General features: G+C 42.6%; 2 protein-coding genes across 2 annotated transcripts in view; one reads left to right on the top strand and one right to left on the bottom strand.

Annotated features, from left to right (window-relative positions):
• pip5k1bb (phosphatidylinositol-4-phosphate 5-kinase, type I, beta b) overlaps nucleotides 1-2882 on the bottom strand; it is a 53600-nt gene extending 50718 nt beyond the window's left edge. Inside the window, exon 1 of the mRNA XM_063195010.1 lies at nucleotides 2687-2882. The gene's annotated coding sequence lies outside the window, so the exon portion shown is untranslated. The remainder of the gene's footprint in view (nucleotides 1-2686) is intronic.
• A 3410-nt stretch (nucleotides 2883-6292) lies between these two features.
• unc45b (unc-45 myosin chaperone B) lies at nucleotides 6293-17918 on the top strand. The gene is made up of 20 exons (XM_063195009.1): nucleotides 6293-6380; nucleotides 7203-7364; nucleotides 7534-7570; nucleotides 7683-7858; nucleotides 8166-8255; nucleotides 8371-8538; nucleotides 8733-8898; nucleotides 9221-9391; nucleotides 9766-9937; nucleotides 10870-11170; nucleotides 11475-11569; nucleotides 11671-11812; nucleotides 11950-12090; nucleotides 12638-12765; nucleotides 12964-13030; nucleotides 13860-13973; nucleotides 14076-14191; nucleotides 15220-15337; nucleotides 16709-16864; nucleotides 17334-17918. Exons 2-20 carry the CDS (start codon nucleotides 7203-7205, stop codon nucleotides 17604-17606), a joined length of 2793 nt encoding a protein of 930 aa, XP_063051079.1. The 5' UTR covers nucleotides 6293-6380; the 3' UTR covers nucleotides 17607-17918.
• Nucleotides 17919-18082: the final 164 nt, after the last annotated feature.

Genomic DNA, 18082 nt, shown 5'->3' with positions numbered 1-18082 from the left:
GTCACCTTGACAACAAACATTTCTCACCTTGACTAGGCTCTCTGATACAGCAAGATTGCACAACATAGCCTTCCCAATCATGATATTCAAATGTCTCTCACCTTGAATAAACAAATGTTTGGCAAGAAACACTGAGTAGGTTTCCTGAACCCCAGTGCATGTGCAATTCATGTGCCGACAGTATTAGCAAACCAAACCAGTTCTAGTTCTATCTCTCTCACACAAATCTCTCTCTCTCTCTCTCTCTCTCTCTCTCTCTCTCTCTCTCTCTCTCTCTCTCTCTCTCTCTCTCTCTCTCTCTCTCTCTCTCTCTCTCTCTCTCTCTCTCATATCTTGTTGACTGCTGCTTGAGAGCAAAGATGCCCCCCCCCCATCCCCACTCCACCCAGCCCTACTGTGAGAAAACTAACTTCCCTATGGCAATCTCCCTGTGTTTCCTTTTTAACGCCCTGTATAAGTTGTCACAGGACGGCGAGATGCTGGGCTTCAGGTCAGCAATGAATCTAGGCCTACTGAATTTAACACGGAATACAGTGCGGAATGATCCTGTGAAAATAGTCCACTGCGTTTCACCATCCCAATAGTGAGTCTGACCTCTGCCTTGTGCCTTCTGTCCAGCGCGCTGGCAGAAATATTTCACATCTCTGACCTAATGGAGTTGGATGTGTAATGTCTGTGGTGTGTGTGTGTGTGTGTGTGTGTGTGTGTGTGTGTGTGTGTGTGTGTGTGTGTGTGTGTGTGTGTGTGTGTGTGTGTGTGTGTGTGTGTGTGTGTGTGTGTGTACACTGAGGGGGGGGGGGGGGGCTCTGGCGTCAGCACCACAGTAGGAATGTGTTGGGGGCTCGGAGGGTGCAGCCAGCCGCTACGGGCACAGACGGGCGGTCGGGCGCGGGCAGCGATGGCAGACCAGAGCTGCAAATGGGGCGCCTTGTGACGACTTGGCAAAAGTAGGCCGAATCAAGATTCAACATTCAAGATTCATGTTCTCAGCCCGGAAGGAAAGTGTGAAGGAACAGGCACACACGCTGCCACATATTTACAACACATAACACATACATCTAAAAACTCCAAAGACTGAAGCCTAGTTGTCAGGGACGCCGACAGCTTTGGCTGGGCTTGGGACAAAGTCATCTGAAAAGGCCCCAAATCCAATACAAACAATGTATTGAGGACCCGTTTCTGGGCCCCCTGTCTCCCTAGGCCCAGGACAAATTACCCCTTTGTGCCCCCCTGTCAGCTTCCCAGCTAGTTGTTAGCAACTAGACTTCCTCTTGGAGTTAGTCTCCACCACTTGCTTTCAACTAAACACCTTGGAAAACACGACCTGGATGAATGAGGATCTTCACACACTGACAAATGGCAAAACTAAAATCACCAGAAATGGAAGCAGAGAGAGCTGACGGTTGGGAAGACGTGATCTACAAAATATCTTGCAGTACATAGCTACATCCGCCCATCAAAATCTACAATAATGAGGCCTTCTGTGATTTTCAGGGTGGGAGTTGTAACGTTTGATGCCATAGTCAGCCAAGGATCATGAGAGCACAAAACTGTAAACACTCAGTCAGCAGCCACAACAACAAAAAATGTCCTGAAAGTGGATTGCCATGTTTATTTGTCCTTCTCATTGTTTTAACATCAAAACGGATTCTTCAAAGGTGCACATTAATACTGTCTGAGAATGCCGACAGGGGGAATCACAATGCCCAGTATGGACTTTCTCTTAGATGAGTGACTTGGGTTATGTCCAGGGGATTAAAAAACCTCCTTGAGTGTAAACACAGCGGGAATGTGCAGAACAGCCCAAAATGGATTGTCTTCCTTCCATTGTTTAACACAATCATGTGACAGGTGGGGTTGACCCCAGGTAGGACAGAGGAGCAGACCCATGACTCTGCTTATTGTCATGAATTTAAGTAGGCACATCACATGTTTCACTGTTTATGGTCACTGTTACACTCTGCCTTGAAACTTAACTTTATAACTGCTATGTCTTTATATTGTTAGTGCCAAACGAGAGAGAGAGAGAGAGAGAGAGAGAGAGAGAGAGAGAGAGAGAGAGAGAGAGAGAGAGAGAGAGAGAGAGAGAGAGAGAGTTGCTGTCTCATCTCAATCAGGAAAACTGTGATTTAGTTTGAAATGTGATATAGCTGCAATTCATATAAAAAGAAAAAAGAATAGGCCTTGCTGTCTCAATAATTCTACAGTTTGGCGAATAGTATGACTGTGAGGGTTATCTACCCTTTGTAAATGTTGACATTATGCATATCACTCAAGCAGTGTGTTTTGAGGAAAATTTGGAAAACTAAATATTGTCAATGTAAAATCAGTTCAGTGGCAAAACAATTAGGACAACATTACCGCATAACTAACATGGCGTTAGCCAAGTCTCAAGCCTACTTGCATATTTGTGCTCAAGCCACCAAAACACAGATGAATTGATCATTCTCAGGAAGCACATCGGTTTCCAGAGGTGGAGGATTCATACCTTCATTCTAATGGACACGGCATACAAAATTCTCTTTGAAGGACAGGGCACCTGATAGGCTAATCAAAGCCCTGCGCGCGTACTGTATGTTGCGACATATCACGTTAAAGTACAGGTGTTGCCAATGGACAGGTAGGTTGGCTACAGAATGCCCATGTTTTCCGCAGTAAAGTATGGAACCATAGATATATTTCTTACCTTTTATACAAAGGATTCTCTCGAGTCAGTTTCGGTGCTGGTTCAAATGGGGTGACGCCGTTCTTATTATCCAAATATGCGAACAGGACTGACTTGAGGTTATGAAGAAAAATGAGAGCTGCCGCCTCTTTCAGTGACTATTCGCAGTATCAATGCCAAGAGGAACTTGCAGTCATTCGCACTCGCAGGCAGCAGCAGTCTCCACCTCTTTGGGCGTGCTGTGATGTTGTGGTCAAGTGTTTGTGTCAAGTTCTGCCGCACCATCGCCGCACACTGATAATGCAGCCATTGATAAGCATATATGGCCACCTACAGGATAACATTGGCGCCGCGGCACCATCCAGCAGATAGTTACAGTAGGCCTATATTTTAATTATTGTGTGTGGACATGGCACCGTAAAGTGGTTTACCACTTGCAATATGGGCTGGACAATCTGAATGATTAAAATGTATAAGCAAAATACCAATAATGGGCTAATGCTCTCCCCAGCATATCCTGGCTATCAGCCTAAACAGCGCCCTCGCGCTTGGAATGTTTTGGCGTCATCAGGTGGCAAAAAATGACATTGCACCATCCAGCAAATTATGATGTGGATTAATTATTCTTGTAACATGTATGTATATTACATTAAATACATTTAGGCCTATTAAAAATAATTTAACAAAAACAAAAAATGGACCTCTGCCCAATTTCTTTCAGGCTGTATGACCATGGCATTTCGGCAAAGCTACAATAGTATTGAGGACGGGGTAGGTCCATGCTACATTCACCTTAGAAGAGATCAGATTTTTTCCAGAATAGTCTAGGCAGGATTTCTAAAAAGGTGCTTATTTAAGGTCCTGAAGGCAAATCATGTTAATTTTCGGCATACAACTGATTAAGGGGTACAGAATGAGTAGAATGAGTTTGCAACATCTAGCCCACCTTCTGGCTATGGTTTGTCATTCTTGCATTTAAAGGCACACTATTTCTGCTTTTCAGTTTTTTTGGGGGACCAGTAGGCCTAGTCTAGTGCAGTGGTTTTCAAAGTAGGGGCCGGGGACCACTGGGGGGGGGTGCGCGAAAGGATGAGGTGGTAAAGTTTGGGAACCCCTGGACTAGTGCACTGTATAATACATTACGCTGGGGACCAGGGGCGCAACTACAGTATATGCGCCGTATGCGTTGCAGGGGGGCGCCAGAGAGAGGGGGGCACCAAAGAGGAGGGCGCCAAATAATTATTAAGTGCTTTTTTTTGGGGGGGGGGCGGGCACCAAAATCGTTCTTGCATACCCCCCCAGAAATGAGTAGTTGCGCCCCTGCCGGGGACCCTATTTTGATTCCACTTTGAGGTCATTTACCGATACTTATACATCTCTCTCTGGCAACCATATTTCCTGTCTGTTCTCCAATGGGACTCACTAGTTCGACGCCCTTTCGGTACTTACCGCTTACGTCATACGACCCTAAACCTAACCCTAACCCTAACCTTAACCCTAAACCTAACCCTAAACCTAACCCTAACCTTAACCCTAACCCTAACCCTAACCTTAACCCTAAACCTAACCCTAACCTTAAATCGCTTGTTTGAAATGTTTGATTACCATGTGAAGTACCGAGAGGGCGTCAAACTAGTGGGTCCCGTTCTCCAATGTCCTGTCAAATAATGAAGGCACCAAATCCCTAATATAGTGAAGTGAAAGTGAAAGCCCAACTGAGAAACTCCAACTCCCATTGTTATTGTGTCATAGCACTCCACAGCACACGAGTGAACACTGCACACTAAACACAATGAAATTGCATTTATGGCCCTTACCTCTGCAAGGGGGCAGTGTTGTGGGACGGTACCATGCTCAGGGTACCTCAGTCATGGAGGAGAATGGGGTTAATTAGGTTAACTAGCCTACTCCCCCCACCAACCTGGCGGGTCGGGAGTCGAACCGCAATCTTTGGCTACAAGTTTACAGTATATATCCTAGTGTCACATGCAAAACATTTAGCAAACTAATCAACAATTAGCCAAACCACAAAGGCCTATGCTAAGACCTATGCCAAAGGGATACATTAAAGGAGTATGCCATTATTTTGGGGCTTAATACAGTTAAAATCGTTGGCTGGGGTTTATAAAGGTGGTAAAGTGTCTTATTTTTCATGTGAAGCGTTGTCTTGCTTTAAGAGCAAGTTGGAGCATGTCGCTAAGCTCGTGAAAGTCAATGCATCCATGTAGCATTGCTACATGCTACACGGATCCATTGACTTTCACTAGCTTAGCGACATGCTCCCTCTTTTAACTTGTCTTAAAACAAGACAACGGCTTACATGAAAAATAAGACACTTTACCACCTATATAAACCCTGGCCAACGATTTTAACTGTATTAAGCCCCAAAATACTGGCATATGTATGTATCTTGTATTTCATAAGAAATTAACTTTCCTTTTGCTTGTTTGTCCTTATTATCCAGACCAATAAAAGCAAACAGAAGCGTAAAAACTTAGTTGCGGTCATATTTGGACCAAGAATAGGCTGGCTATTTATTATTGCATGAGGCTGGAATACGTTGTGTGCGGAATGGTTTTTGGGGCTTTTGGGTGAGTAGTGGACACCACTTTTCTGTCATGTAAGAATTTAAAGGATAACTCCAGCCAACTTCAACATGCACACTACCATGGACTTGTCAGTGCCTGAGAATGTTTTTTTTTTTTTATTTTCTTCAGCCTTTTCCGAGAGCCTGGTCATTGTAGTGGGGGCAGGTGTTTGTTTACACAAAAAAAAACCCATCTTGATTTATTCCCAAAAACATCCAAAAGATTATGCAACATCAGCAGACAACAAACAACGATAGCTTTTGGGAAAATATTTGGAGTAGGCCTATGTTAAGAATTTTTAAAAATGAAACCAAAATCTGCCCCCATTAGAATAGCTCAGATCTCGGAAAGGGCTGAGCCGAAAAATGCAGCATCAACGAGTACTAACAAGTCAAGGGTTGTTTGAGCATTACAACTGCATGTTGAAATTGGTGTTATCCTTTAAAGTCCAGACGTGTTTACTGTAACTAAATTCAGAAAATATGTTGATACTTTGTAGATTTTGCATTGACATAAATTCTAAAAGTTCATTCAAATTGTTGAAAGGACGCAAAAGACACTCGGCAGACAAACTACAGCTCACTCTCTAGAATGTTCAAGTGCCATTCAGGAACCTTCTCATTCTAGAATCTACTGGGCTCTTCCATGCCCACAGCTGTCCCAGCCCCCCACCCCACCCCTTACACTGCCCCCTCACAGTCAAGGGACACAGACATTTGCTGGCGATCTCTCAGCTGTCAAACCTTTTCCTTAAATAGAAGACCAGTGGTGGCCCATTTAACTCAAAGGGGGGGCTGTGTTGGATGTAATTCACACATATTTCTCCTCCAAACAGCCAATAGAAACTTTATCACATAGAAATAGAGTATGAACACTTATAGGGCAAAAATAGCTAGACATAGTTCATGAACGGTCATGAATTTTCTTTGTTTTGTTTGGTTGATGCCAATGTGGACCCCCTACCTTGGTAAGAGTGAACACACCCCCTTGCCTCTGCTATGCGCCTATCTCTGTGATATATATAAGTCCCACATGGTGGTCAACCACGTTGAGACAAAAGCTAATCATTTGTGGTGAGAACTCAAACAAGCTGTAGGAGAAAATTGAACTGACACACATCTTTTGCGGTATGTTGACATCTTGTGTGTGTTTTTTTATTGTCTTGATTCTCGCCATGACCCCTGTCACCTCTATGTCTGGCACAGTATTTTGGGGGGCATTGTGAAATCTCAAGGGCTGACTGTCTGTTCTGGTTGCTATCAGCTGTAGGCTTTCAGTAGTGAGCAAATGTTGCCCAAATAAGGGTTGGAGGAGGGCTTTTAAACTTTCAGATAACATGTGTTGGGCCATTTGCAAAAAGTTGTCTTTGAGACTTGTAGGGTGGAAGGGTAAGAATTGAACATTTTCATTCTTTTTTCTATTTCCTACAGAATTGATGAAGTTCAATGTACAGTATACATGTAATTTGTAAGAGTATCCTTCTGTATAAATGTTAAAATTCATAAATGAAAGTAATGACTTCCATGGCTTGTTGATTTTACCAAATGGTTTCAACCGAAATGTGTGAAATGCTTTCTCTGCATTGTCAGAAGCGTTGCATAATTTCGCAGGAAGGATTGCAGGTATATTTAGCAACACTACAGTTTACAGAAGTTCATCAAGGCACCAAATGTGTGATTTTAAATTGCATGTTTTTAAATGACGGATTTGAACAGACAGAAATCAGTGTGCCATTATGAGTAGTCTACCTGCCGTTGAAGAGCTTTCAACCATGTGGCTTTCCCCCGATAGTAGAAGTAGAGTCAGGAATTCAAATAATCAGGAAACAAGAAAAAAAATCCTTTTGAAATTGTATTTGCTTAGGACATGTGTTTGGTGGGTGAAAATATAACAGTGAAGTGTCTGATATGTACCCTAATATTATTGTTCGTCAATGTTTTTAATTGTAGATGGCAGACGCAGTCCAGTTAAAGGAAGAGGGGAATAAGTATTTCCAGGGAGGGGAAATCGACAAGGCCATTGATAGCTACACACAATCGCTAAAAGTATGCAAAGACAAAAAAGTGGCAGCCATTGTCTACAGAAATCGCTGTGCCTGCTTCCTTAAAAAGGTAAAATCTATCAATTATCCTAAACACGCACACACACACACACACACACACACACACACACACACACACACACACACACACACACACACACACACACACACACACTTGAATGCTTTTTCACTTACCATACCATGCATTCCTACTGTATGTTTTTTTTGTTTATTTTCAGGAAAAATACAGCCAAGCAGCTGCAGATGCTTCAAAAGGTATGAATGCACACTTTTTTCGTGAAAAAAGCCTCCATATAAAACATTTCATAAGCAAATGGTGAACACTGAATCAACACTTCCATGTTCATCTTGGTACTTTTCATTACAGCCATTGATGTAGATGCCAAAGATATCAAAGCCCTGTACAGACGCTGCCAGGCTCTTGAGAAGTTGGGCAAGCTAGACATGGCCTTCAAAGACGTCCAGAGATGCGCCACAATTGAGCCCAAGAACAAAACCTTCATCGAAACCCTGAGACGGCTTGGTGCCGAAATCCAACAGAAGGTAAATCTTTTAAACACAAAAAAAGAAAGAAAGAAAGAAAGAAAGAAAGAAAGAAAGAAAGAAAGATATGTTACCGGCTGTAATTCTTGCTGTATGTAATAGCCTACGTATAGAGGGAAATTACAATTACAACCTTCTCCATAAAGACAAAAAGAAAGAAAGAAAGAAAGAAAGAAAGAAAGAAAGAAAGAAAGAAAGAAAGAAAGAAAGAAAGAAAGAAAGATATGTTGATGACCAGCTGTAATACTGGCTGTATATGTAATAATGTACTGAAGAAATTATACTGTTGCCTTGCCCCCCCTCACAGCTGAAAACATCCTTCTCCACGGACTCAAGAGTACAGAACATGTTTGACATCCTGCTTTCTGATGAACCAGAGAAAGACAAATGTGAAAAGGTTAGTGTGTTTATCAGCAGCCACACAATTAAGAAAGAAACCAGAAAAAAAACATTTACATACTCTTCTCAACTGTACAAATGTCTGTATAAAATGTGCTCCGTGTATTTTTTAGGCTGCAAACAACTTGATTGTCCTGGCACGAGAGGACGCTGGTGCTGAGAGAATCTTCCAGAACAACGGAGTGGCCCTCTTACAACAGCTGATTGAGACCGGGAAGCCCGAGATGATTCTTGCAGCCATCCGAACCCTGTCAGGAATGTGTACTGGCCACAAAGCCAGGGTAAGGATCTGAACTAGATAGAAAGCACAGGGGAAACTAATGTACTAAAGTGCCTCACAATCACTGCTACTGTATGTACAGTGAGGACGTATGAAAGTATGTAGACCCACATAATAATAGAAGAGAGCACAGCTCCTTAGCTCCTTGCTGTTTTCTGATTTTATTATTGATTTTCTTCTCCCATTTGTTGACAGGCCATGGCTATCACCCACCTTGTTGGCATTGAGAAACTGTGCAGGATAATGGCGGTGGATAACGAGGAGATTGCCTTGGCAACGGCCAACCTCTTCCAGTGTGTTTATGACTCCCTGGCAGGAGAGGACAGGAGGGAGTATGGCAAAGAGGAGGCCATTGTTCTTGGTAAGTCAAGTCAAGTCAAGTCAAGTCAAGTCAAGTCAAGTCAAGTCAAGTCAAGTCAAGATAGCATCATTATTTTACAGTTAATACGACAGTGGTTGACTCAAAGTGCATTGCAGATCATTATGAAGTAATACTAATGGTAATAATAATAATAATAATCAAAGCAAAACAAGTTAATAGTAAAGACAATCATGTCACTGGTAAGGTGAGACATGGAACACAAATTGGTATACATTGTGAGTTTATCCTCACATTTCAGCACTGTTGTGTATGTTCAAATATCACTGTTTGAGGAGAAAAAGATGAATTCCTCTCATTTCAGATGCAAGCAAAGACCTGAAGACCATCCTTTTGGCTTTTTTGGAGATGGTGTCCAGCAAGACGGTGTCAGGGCATGGCAGAGACCAAGCTCTCAATCTCCTGTGTAAGAATGTTCCACGTCAAAACAAAAAAGAACAGGACCATTCCAGAGCTCTTTTCACCATTGACCATGGTAAGCAATGGAAGGGCCTCACACTGTAATTCTAATTATGCCCTTTGAGGTGTAACCCGTTAAGACATGCCGTTATACATTGTCTGTTACCAGAATGGCTATGATCAAGTCATAGTGCATTACTAAAGGCACTGTGTCAGGTCATAGTAGTGTAGCACCATCTTTTCACTGACTATCACAGCGTGCCACAGAAGGTACGACGTGCATTATGGGGTTAAAGATTGTTGTGTAAATTGTAGAACAAAGGAAATACTGTACGTAGCCTACTCTGTGCTTCTAAAGCAAAAATCCTGTGCAACCAGTCCAGTCCAGTGCAGACTAAATCATAAATAATGATATTCATGTTGTGTAAATGTTTGCCTTGTGCTTTTCAGGCCTTCGTAAGATCCTGAAGGTGTGTGGACAGATCCCTGAGCTGCCAGATCAGCTGCCGTTGACAGAGAACACCCAGCTGATTGCCAGCATCCTCCTCAACAAGCTGTACGATGACCTGCGCTGCGACCCAGAGAGAGACAACTTCAGGGACATCTGTGATGAATACATTTCGTGAGTTCCCCCTTCATTCATAATAGAAAAGTGAAATGTATTCAGAATTCTGATTAAACGGCTAATTACATGCAGGCCTTACCTCAGTAATGAGCTGTTGTAATGTAATTTTTAAACAAGGTTTATTAAGAATCACATTTAGCACTCTTCTCGTTGGTCCTTCTTTCTGAGTTGAATAACTCTCTGAGACTACACAATGATGTAATCAGAAAAAAACTGTAACAAATAATGTGAATGAGCAGTACTTACTTTTAAATCTGCTATGGGTTCATTGCCTAAGGCAGTGGTCTCCAAATGGCGGCCCGTGGGCCAGATCCGGCCCAGGCATGGCAAACATTTGGCCCGCCATGAGGTTGGAACAAATGAAAACATATACAGTGTATGTGTGCGCTACCTGTGGCCATATGGGTGGATGATTTGTTTGGCCCTCTGCCTTCGGTTAGCCCTTGGGGGAGACCACTAATCTAAGGTTAGAAGCCCTGTTCTTCTGCTCATTGTTGTTCATAATCTTATTTGTCAATATATATAAATTAGGGCTGTAATGATACACTCAAGTCACGATTCGGTTTGTATCACGATTCATGACCTATGGTTCGATTCACCCCACGATTTCACATTGGCCAACATTATAAACTTTATGATTAAAAACTATGATAGTTTATAGGTAGAATAGGTTACAAGAGGCTACTAATAATTTTAAAACGTTTCTATATAATAATGATGATGCTTGAAAGCACTATCACTTCATATCATGTGGTTGTTTTCTGGGATGATGTGTATGAAAACGTTAAAAGAGCGTATCACGATACTGCCTCCTTGTATCGCGATACAGTATCGTGACTTTGTGTATCACGATTTCTCGGTTCGATTCAATATCATTACAGCCCTAATGTATATATATATATATATATATTTTTTTTTTTTAACCACAGGAGCAAGTTTGACCCCAATGACATGGACAAGAACATCCACGCCATCAACACCTTGTCGGGCATCCTGCAGGGTCCGTTCGAGGTGGGCGACAAGCTGGTGGGCCGGCAGGGCGTGATGGAGATGATGGTGGCGCTGTGCGGCTCGGAGCGCGAGGTGGACCAGATGGTGGCCGTGGAGGCCCTCATCCACTCCTCCACCAAGATGAGCCGCGCCTCCTTCTTCACCACCAACGGCGTCTCACTGCTCAAGGAGATCTACAAGAAGACCAAGAACGAGAAGATCAAGATCCGCGCTCTCGTGGTGCGTACATACGCACTGTAGTGTATCATCTCAATTCACTTGGAGATGAGACAACTGGGTACATTATGATGAATGAAAAAACAAAACATAATTGTCGTAATCTATCTTTTGCATGGAGTATAGTGAAAGACAACATACCAGCTGTTAAAATAGAGAAAATATTGTTTTGGCCGTATATTAATGAACATTTTACATTAACATATTATATTTTCCTGACTATATCTAAAGAAATCCCTTATTCACTGTCATCTGACCACTTGGCAATGGCTAATGCACTGTACTTGTGTATCTTATCACCCCATAGGGTCTGTGTAAGATTGGCTCTGCTGGTGGTGATGACTATGGCCTGAGACAGTTTGCCGAGGGCTCTACAGAGAAGTTGGCCAAACAGTGCAGAAAGTGAGTATTTCTGGTGAAATGGTATTGAGTTATGTTAAAAAAAACTCACATAGATTAAGTGCTAGCAGATATAAACTAATCACTTTGTCACTGATTTCCAGATGGCTGTGTAATCCGAATATTGATGCTCGTACGAGGAAGTGGGCCGTGGAGGGTTTGGCCTACCTCACCAATGACGCGGATGTAAAAGATGACTTTGTTGAGGACGAGCCTGCCATGAAAGCTATGTTTGACCTTGCCAAGGTATTCCTTATATCATACTATGCAAAGAAGATAATAAAGCAGATAATTGTCAATACATCAGTTACCATATCAATTCTGCATGGTGCATGCGTACTGTACATAAAATCAATTTTTCTTCATTCTGTCCTTTTTGACAGTCTCCAGACAAGACTATTCTCTACGCCGTGGCCTGCACCCTGGTCAACTGCACCAACAGCTACGACAAGAAGGACATCCTTCCTGAGCTGGTGCAGCTGGCCAAGTTCTCCAAGCAGCACGTGCCAGAGCAGCATCCCAAGGTAACTCACAACACACCACTTAAAGGACAAGTGCACTATTTTGAACACCTCACAACACAGGAGAAGTGCACTATTTTGAACATTTTTTTTTGCAATGTTTTAGAGTTTCCCTCACGTTTTTTTTTTTTTTTTTTGCAATGTTTGCTGCATTCTCTGTTTGGCTAATTTGGCTGAATTGGCTTTACAATGGCCGTCTACATGTCCAAATAGAAATCATGGTTTTATCCAAAAATGGAATGTCAGTGAATACCCCTGAAAACTTAATGAGTTGCATATTCTTGAAAACAAATATTATGGGTGGTTTTAAGAACAGATTTGGACATGCCCAGAGACGGCCATTCTGAAGCTGGTTGAGACAAAAATCCAAATTAGCCACATATAATAGACAGCAGAAAAAAAGTAAAAATAAAAAATAACTAGAGTATCATTTATTGATCCCAGGGGGAATCATTCACTTTGATTTACTGTACATTGACAATTGTTGAAAGATGTCTGCATGCTTTACTTCGGCCACTGATAGATTTGTATGTTTTTTTTAATCTCTCAGGATAAAAAGGACTTCATTCAGCTCCGAGTGAAGAGGATGTTGAAAGCTGGTGTGACGTCTGCTCTTGCTGTCATGGTGAAAGCAGACAGCACCATCCTCACTGACCAGACCAAAGAAATGCTGTCAAGGTGAAGAGCACTTGCTTCTTTGATCTTATGTTCCCTATCCATGCGTACTATGCTGATCCATGCTGGCCATGATCATGTCCTCATTTGTTAGTTGCTTTGGTTATAAAGCGCCTGCCAAATGCAATGTAATGTAATGTAATACTAAATCCATTAACAAAATCATTGGAAGATGTTAAGAGAAATTTGCTCCTTTTGCAGGGTCTTCTTGGCTTTGGCAGATGATCCAAAAGACCGTGGTGCCATTGTTGCTCAGGGGGGTGGAAAGGTAAATCCTAATTTCGGACATATAAGCATCCATTCCAGAAAACAAGCATGGCATTATCAATTTCAATTTCAATAATGATAACAATGGGCATGCTATTATCATTTTATGTTATTATGTATTGTTGTGTTATAATGACATTATTCTGTGTTATTATATGGTTGTGACGTCATCTGTCGAATGCTCCATTCATTTCAACGGGGCTCCCCAACGTTCGGACGTCTGTTATTTTTCGATAACGGACGGGTTGGTCTATAACAGACCGCTGTCAATGGCAACAAGACTTTTCACTGCTAAAGCGACTTTTCAACAAGACTCTAATCAGCTGCTGTGATAGACAGCACCCGTTGTCCTGGCTACCGCTGTCAATGGCAACAAGACGTTCACTGCTAAAGCCACTGGCTTGTATACAAGTCAGTGGCTAAAGCGAATGTTTCATATCACTCCGCAGGGGGTCCGGTCTTTTGTCACTCTAATCAGCTGCTGTGATAGACAACACCTGTCCTGGCTAGCCTACCTAGCTGTTGCCTAGCGGTGTTCCACAACGGCACTGTTTTGTTTTGCGCAGCAACAATCTTAACATTAAATAGGTCTAAAGAAATGTCCCCGCATGTGTGAATCATTTAAGTAGGCCTATATCCATATAATAAGCGGGTTAACTTTCGGCGAGTCGGTCGCTTTGTGGAATAGCAGCACTTCAGAGAGAACAAGACCCCTCCGCTCCGCGTCGGGGTCTAAAGATTCTCTCTGTCGTGCTGCTATTCCACGGTAGCGACCTTCTCGCCGAACGTTAACCCTTACTTAATGTTTAATTTTAATTATATTCTTAAAGGCACTCATTCCTTTGGCACTGGAGGGAACAAAATTAGGAAAAGTCAAGGCCTGTCACGCCTTGGCAAAGATTGCTGCCATTTCCAACCCAGAGATTGCCTTCCCTGGAGAGAGGGTAAGGACCACACCACCCTTTAACAAAATACAGAAGAATCCTCCAAATCTTAGCTAATCCGGGTGGCTGGCTGAAGTTCATTTTGTGTTTGTAATGTTCCAGGTGTATGAGGTTGTGAGGCCTCTGGTCAGCTTGTTGAATACAGAGAGGGATGGAATGGAGAACTTTGAAGCTCTGATGAGTCTGACCAACCTGTCTGGCTTCAGTGAGAAACTAAGGTGGGTATTTAGCCTGGTGAACAAGCGCCGCCCGCTGGACGGCAAAATGTTTGTCTACATCCACATTTAGTCTGGTTTATCAGGCTAGTGGGTATTAGAAGTAGAGGATGACATTTTTCAGGAATTCCCGTGGGAATCAAAATGTTAAAGATGAACGTGAGCGGGCAGGAGCAGGAATGAAGATGAATGGGAGCGGGCAGGAGCAGGAATAAAAATGACCGGGAGCGCGAATGACGCTTATTTTCCTTTAAAAAACAAACAAAAGAAGCCTCGTGTTTTTTTTTTGACGAAACAGGAGTGGGGTTGATTTTGAGTGGGTGGGCAGGATTGGAAGACATTCTTTTCAGGAGTGGACGGGATGGGATTTGTTTCTTTTACTCCAGTCTGGGATGGGACGGGATGGGATTTTTTTTCTAGGACCGGGATGGGACAGGAGTGAAAAATCCACTCCTGTGCCATGCTCTAATTAGAAGGTCCAGGAGCTGACACAGATCCACTAAGACAATTCAAAAGGGGTTCAATGAACCACTCCATGGCCTCTCTTTGGGTTTCAGTAAACGCACACCGTTTGAGGTGCGTACGGCAGACAATAGACTCAACTTGAAAAAGAATGGTCGTCGCACACTCAGAACTTCATGCAGTTACATTTAATAAGACCAACGTTTTGGCTTACGCCACCAGGACCCTGATGAAGGCGTAATCCGAAACGTTGGTCTTATTAAATGTAACTGCATGAAGTTCTGAGTGTGTGACGACCACTCCATGGCCTCACCATGGCATGTGCACCATTCTGCCAGCTGAAGGTGGTAGTATTTATTGAAAAAATGTTACTACCATAGCACTTCACCACTACGACATTACACAAAATCTTTAGACATACATCAAAACGGGGCTGTTGTAATAAGTGTGTCATAACTAGAATGGCAATGACCAAGTCACAATGTATATCTAAACATGTTGCATGACGAGTAAGTCTTCAGTGATAGAAAGTTAATGACATTGTGCCCTGTTCACATTACCTTTCCCAGGACGAAGATTGTGAAGGAGAACGCTCTGCCAGACATTGAGTCCTACATGTTTGAAGAGCACGACCAGATCAGACAAGCAGCAACTGAGTGCATGTGCAACCTGGTCAGCTGCAAAGAGGTAAATACATATCTTAATCTCACAGCAGGTCCTGTGTATTGTAGTGGTCACTTGTAGACTCTCTACCCAAAGGGGTTTAAAAGGGATTTGCACTGTCAGCGTACAACTTGTTACTAGCGTTTAACAAAGCTTCCATGATGACTCAATGATAGTATATGTAGCACACTTCAGGAAAGTGTATCTTTCAATACAATTACATGATATATTATTTAGATATATACAAGGTTTAATATAGATTTAATTAAGAACTAGATTCATTCATGAATGAATTCATTCATTCATTCATTCAGTAGTACAATGTAATATTTATACGGTTGAGTGGTTATTCAAAATATTAGAGTTACATCATTGAGTTTGCATGGGAGACTCGTCCGGTGAGTAAACTGTGTTTTGCTGTGTGGCCCCAGGTGCAGAAGAGCAGATAGATGCAGGATTCCTGGATGCAAGATGCAGGATGACAATAAGATGTTGTGTTGTGTTTTTGCTGTGTGTCCTGATAAAAAGAAAAGAAAAAAGTCTGCTTCAACCAGGATTCTTCTGTTCGTCTGAAGAGGGATTTTCACCTGAAACGTCACGGAAAGATAAAAATAAGTGTTTAGCAGAAAAATCCTAGTTGGGCTTTTTTTTCTAGTCTTTTTATGTGGTTATTTGGTCGCCCTGTTCCCAGGTCAGATGTTCGGATGTGTGGGCTTTAACCTACTCCTTTCCTGTGTGTCACAGGTCCAGGACAGGAACATGGCAGACAGCAATGACTATAAGGAGTGCATCCCAATATGTGACCTTGCCTCCTCCACTTGTGCTTGTCTCCTCGTCCCGCCTCCTGGCCCCTCCTCCGTGGAGAAAACGATAACGTTTCCCAGCTGTCAGCCTCGCCACAACAACTTTTGAGGGACTGTTTTTCATTCACCATCCCAATTGCAAATGAGAAAAAGACTTTACAATTGAGCTTTTGCAAGATATTGAAATATAATGCTGTTGTCAGTGATGTCATCATGACGAGAAGCAAGTGGAGGAGGCAAGTAGAGGAGGCAAGGTCGCATATTGGAACGCACTCAAGATGTTGTATATTTTTGCTGTGTGTCATAACAGGTCCAGGATGACGATGACTATAAGATGTTGTATATGTTTTGCTGTGTGTCATAACAGGTCCAGGATGACGATGACAATAAGATGTTGTGTTTTTTTGCTGTTGTGTCGTCACAAGTTAAATAAACAGGCCGAAACGTTGTCACATTAAAAACTGTTTATTTAACTTGTGAGTGTGCGGCACCTCTCTCCTTCTACAATTGTATTTTCTGGTTGCCAGCACCTCTGTTTCTGGTGTGCATTTTGCACCTCCACTCATCATATTTTGCTGTTGTGTCGTCACAGGTCCAGGACAGGTACTTGGCGGACGGCAACGACAGGCTGAAGTTGCTGGTGCTGCTGTGCTCCGAGGACGATGACAAGCTGCAGAGGGCGGCCGCCGGAGCACTGGCCATGCTCACCGCCAAGCACGCCAAGCTCTGCACCAAGATCTCACTTGTGGTATGTAGCCTTTTTTTCCCTTGTGAAATACATATGTGCATTATTATGCAGAAGATGGCAGAAGCTAGAGAGTTGGTCTTTGGATCAGAGGGTTGCAGGTTTGAATCCCACCCTTATCCGTAGAAAAATGGGCTTTCCCTACATATTCGACCATGGCTGAAGTGACTTTGAGCAAGGCATCTATGATCCTTACATTGCTCACCTGTAAGAACTGATGAGGCCAGTAATAATGGCAATTAACCTTAGATAAAATTGTCAACTTAGTGTAATAATGTAATGCAGAATGTTATTGTTATTGTAATGTTATTACACTGCTCAGCTAGACCAAGACAATGCCTGACCTTGCTATCCGTAAGCTCCAGTCAATAACATTTCCCTTAAAGTAACATGAGGGTTTATTAGGCGCAGGCTAAGAGCATTGCCTCAAGGTGAGGAACTGAATCCCTCGCCCTCCATCTCTGTCCTACAGACAACACAGTACTTGGAGATCCTGCAGAGGTTGTGTCTCCACGACAATATCGAGGTTCAGCACAGAGGCCTGGTGATTGTCTACAACATGCTAGGCGCAGACGACGAGTTGGCCAAGAAGCTTATCGAGAGCGAGCTGCTGGAGATTCTGACCATAGTGGGGAAACAGGAGGACCACCCCAAGAGGCAGCCTGTGCTCGATGTTGCCCGCGCGTGCCTCTCCAAGGCCATGGATCTTGGACTTATTAAGCCTTTCAGTTGTGGCAAAGAGTAGGCTTGACAACCTGGCTGTATTATTTTTGTTTTTTGTTTTTGTTTTGGAAGACCGAAGGACTGGGATAGCTGTGATAGGACTGGGATAGTTTTATTCCAAGTCTTTTTTATTATTATATTTCACTTTGTAACTGTGTTATTTATTTTTGAAGTAAAAAAGACTGTCAAATTTGGTTGATGTATTTCTATTTTTATGATTATTTCCCCATGTATTTTACACCTTCTGATGAAACAGACTTTGGTATAATTTGCGTATGTATTGTTTCTTTTGCATACACCATGATGGATAGCCTATGCTAAATAAATGTGGAGAAAAATATTGTTTAAGATTCTGATTGTCTGCAATCAAAAAGTTTCAGACTGTCATTTTGTATTTATTCCACAAGAGGGCAGCACAGAACCAGCTGTAAGACTCACTTGTGGACAACGCAAAACCCGGCGCTTTATGATATCAGTTCGATTCTGGTACAATGTGGG

This window comes from Engraulis encrasicolus, chromosome 3 (genome assembly GCF_034702125.1).
Source record: "Engraulis encrasicolus isolate BLACKSEA-1 chromosome 3, IST_EnEncr_1.0, whole genome shotgun sequence".
Taxonomy (NCBI): Eukaryota; Metazoa; Chordata; class Actinopteri; order Clupeiformes; family Engraulidae; genus Engraulis; species Engraulis encrasicolus.
Note: the sequence above shows the minus strand (reverse complement) of the source record. Positions and strands in the feature narration are given on the sequence as shown.

Excerpts from the sequence above, each read along its gene's own strand:
- unc45b (XM_063195009.1), top strand. The coding sequence starts at position 7,203 with ATGGCAGACGCAGTCCAGTTAAAGGAAGAGGGGAATAAGTATTTCCAG. Across the intron at positions 8,899-9,220 it reads AGAGGAGGCCATTGTTCTTG|ATGCAAGCAAAGACCTGAAG; the intron begins GTAAGTCAAGTC and ends CTCTCATTTCAG. Across the intron at positions 11,813-11,949 it reads CTATGTTTGACCTTGCCAAG|TCTCCAGACAAGACTATTCT; the intron begins GTATTCCTTATA and ends CCTTTTTGACAG.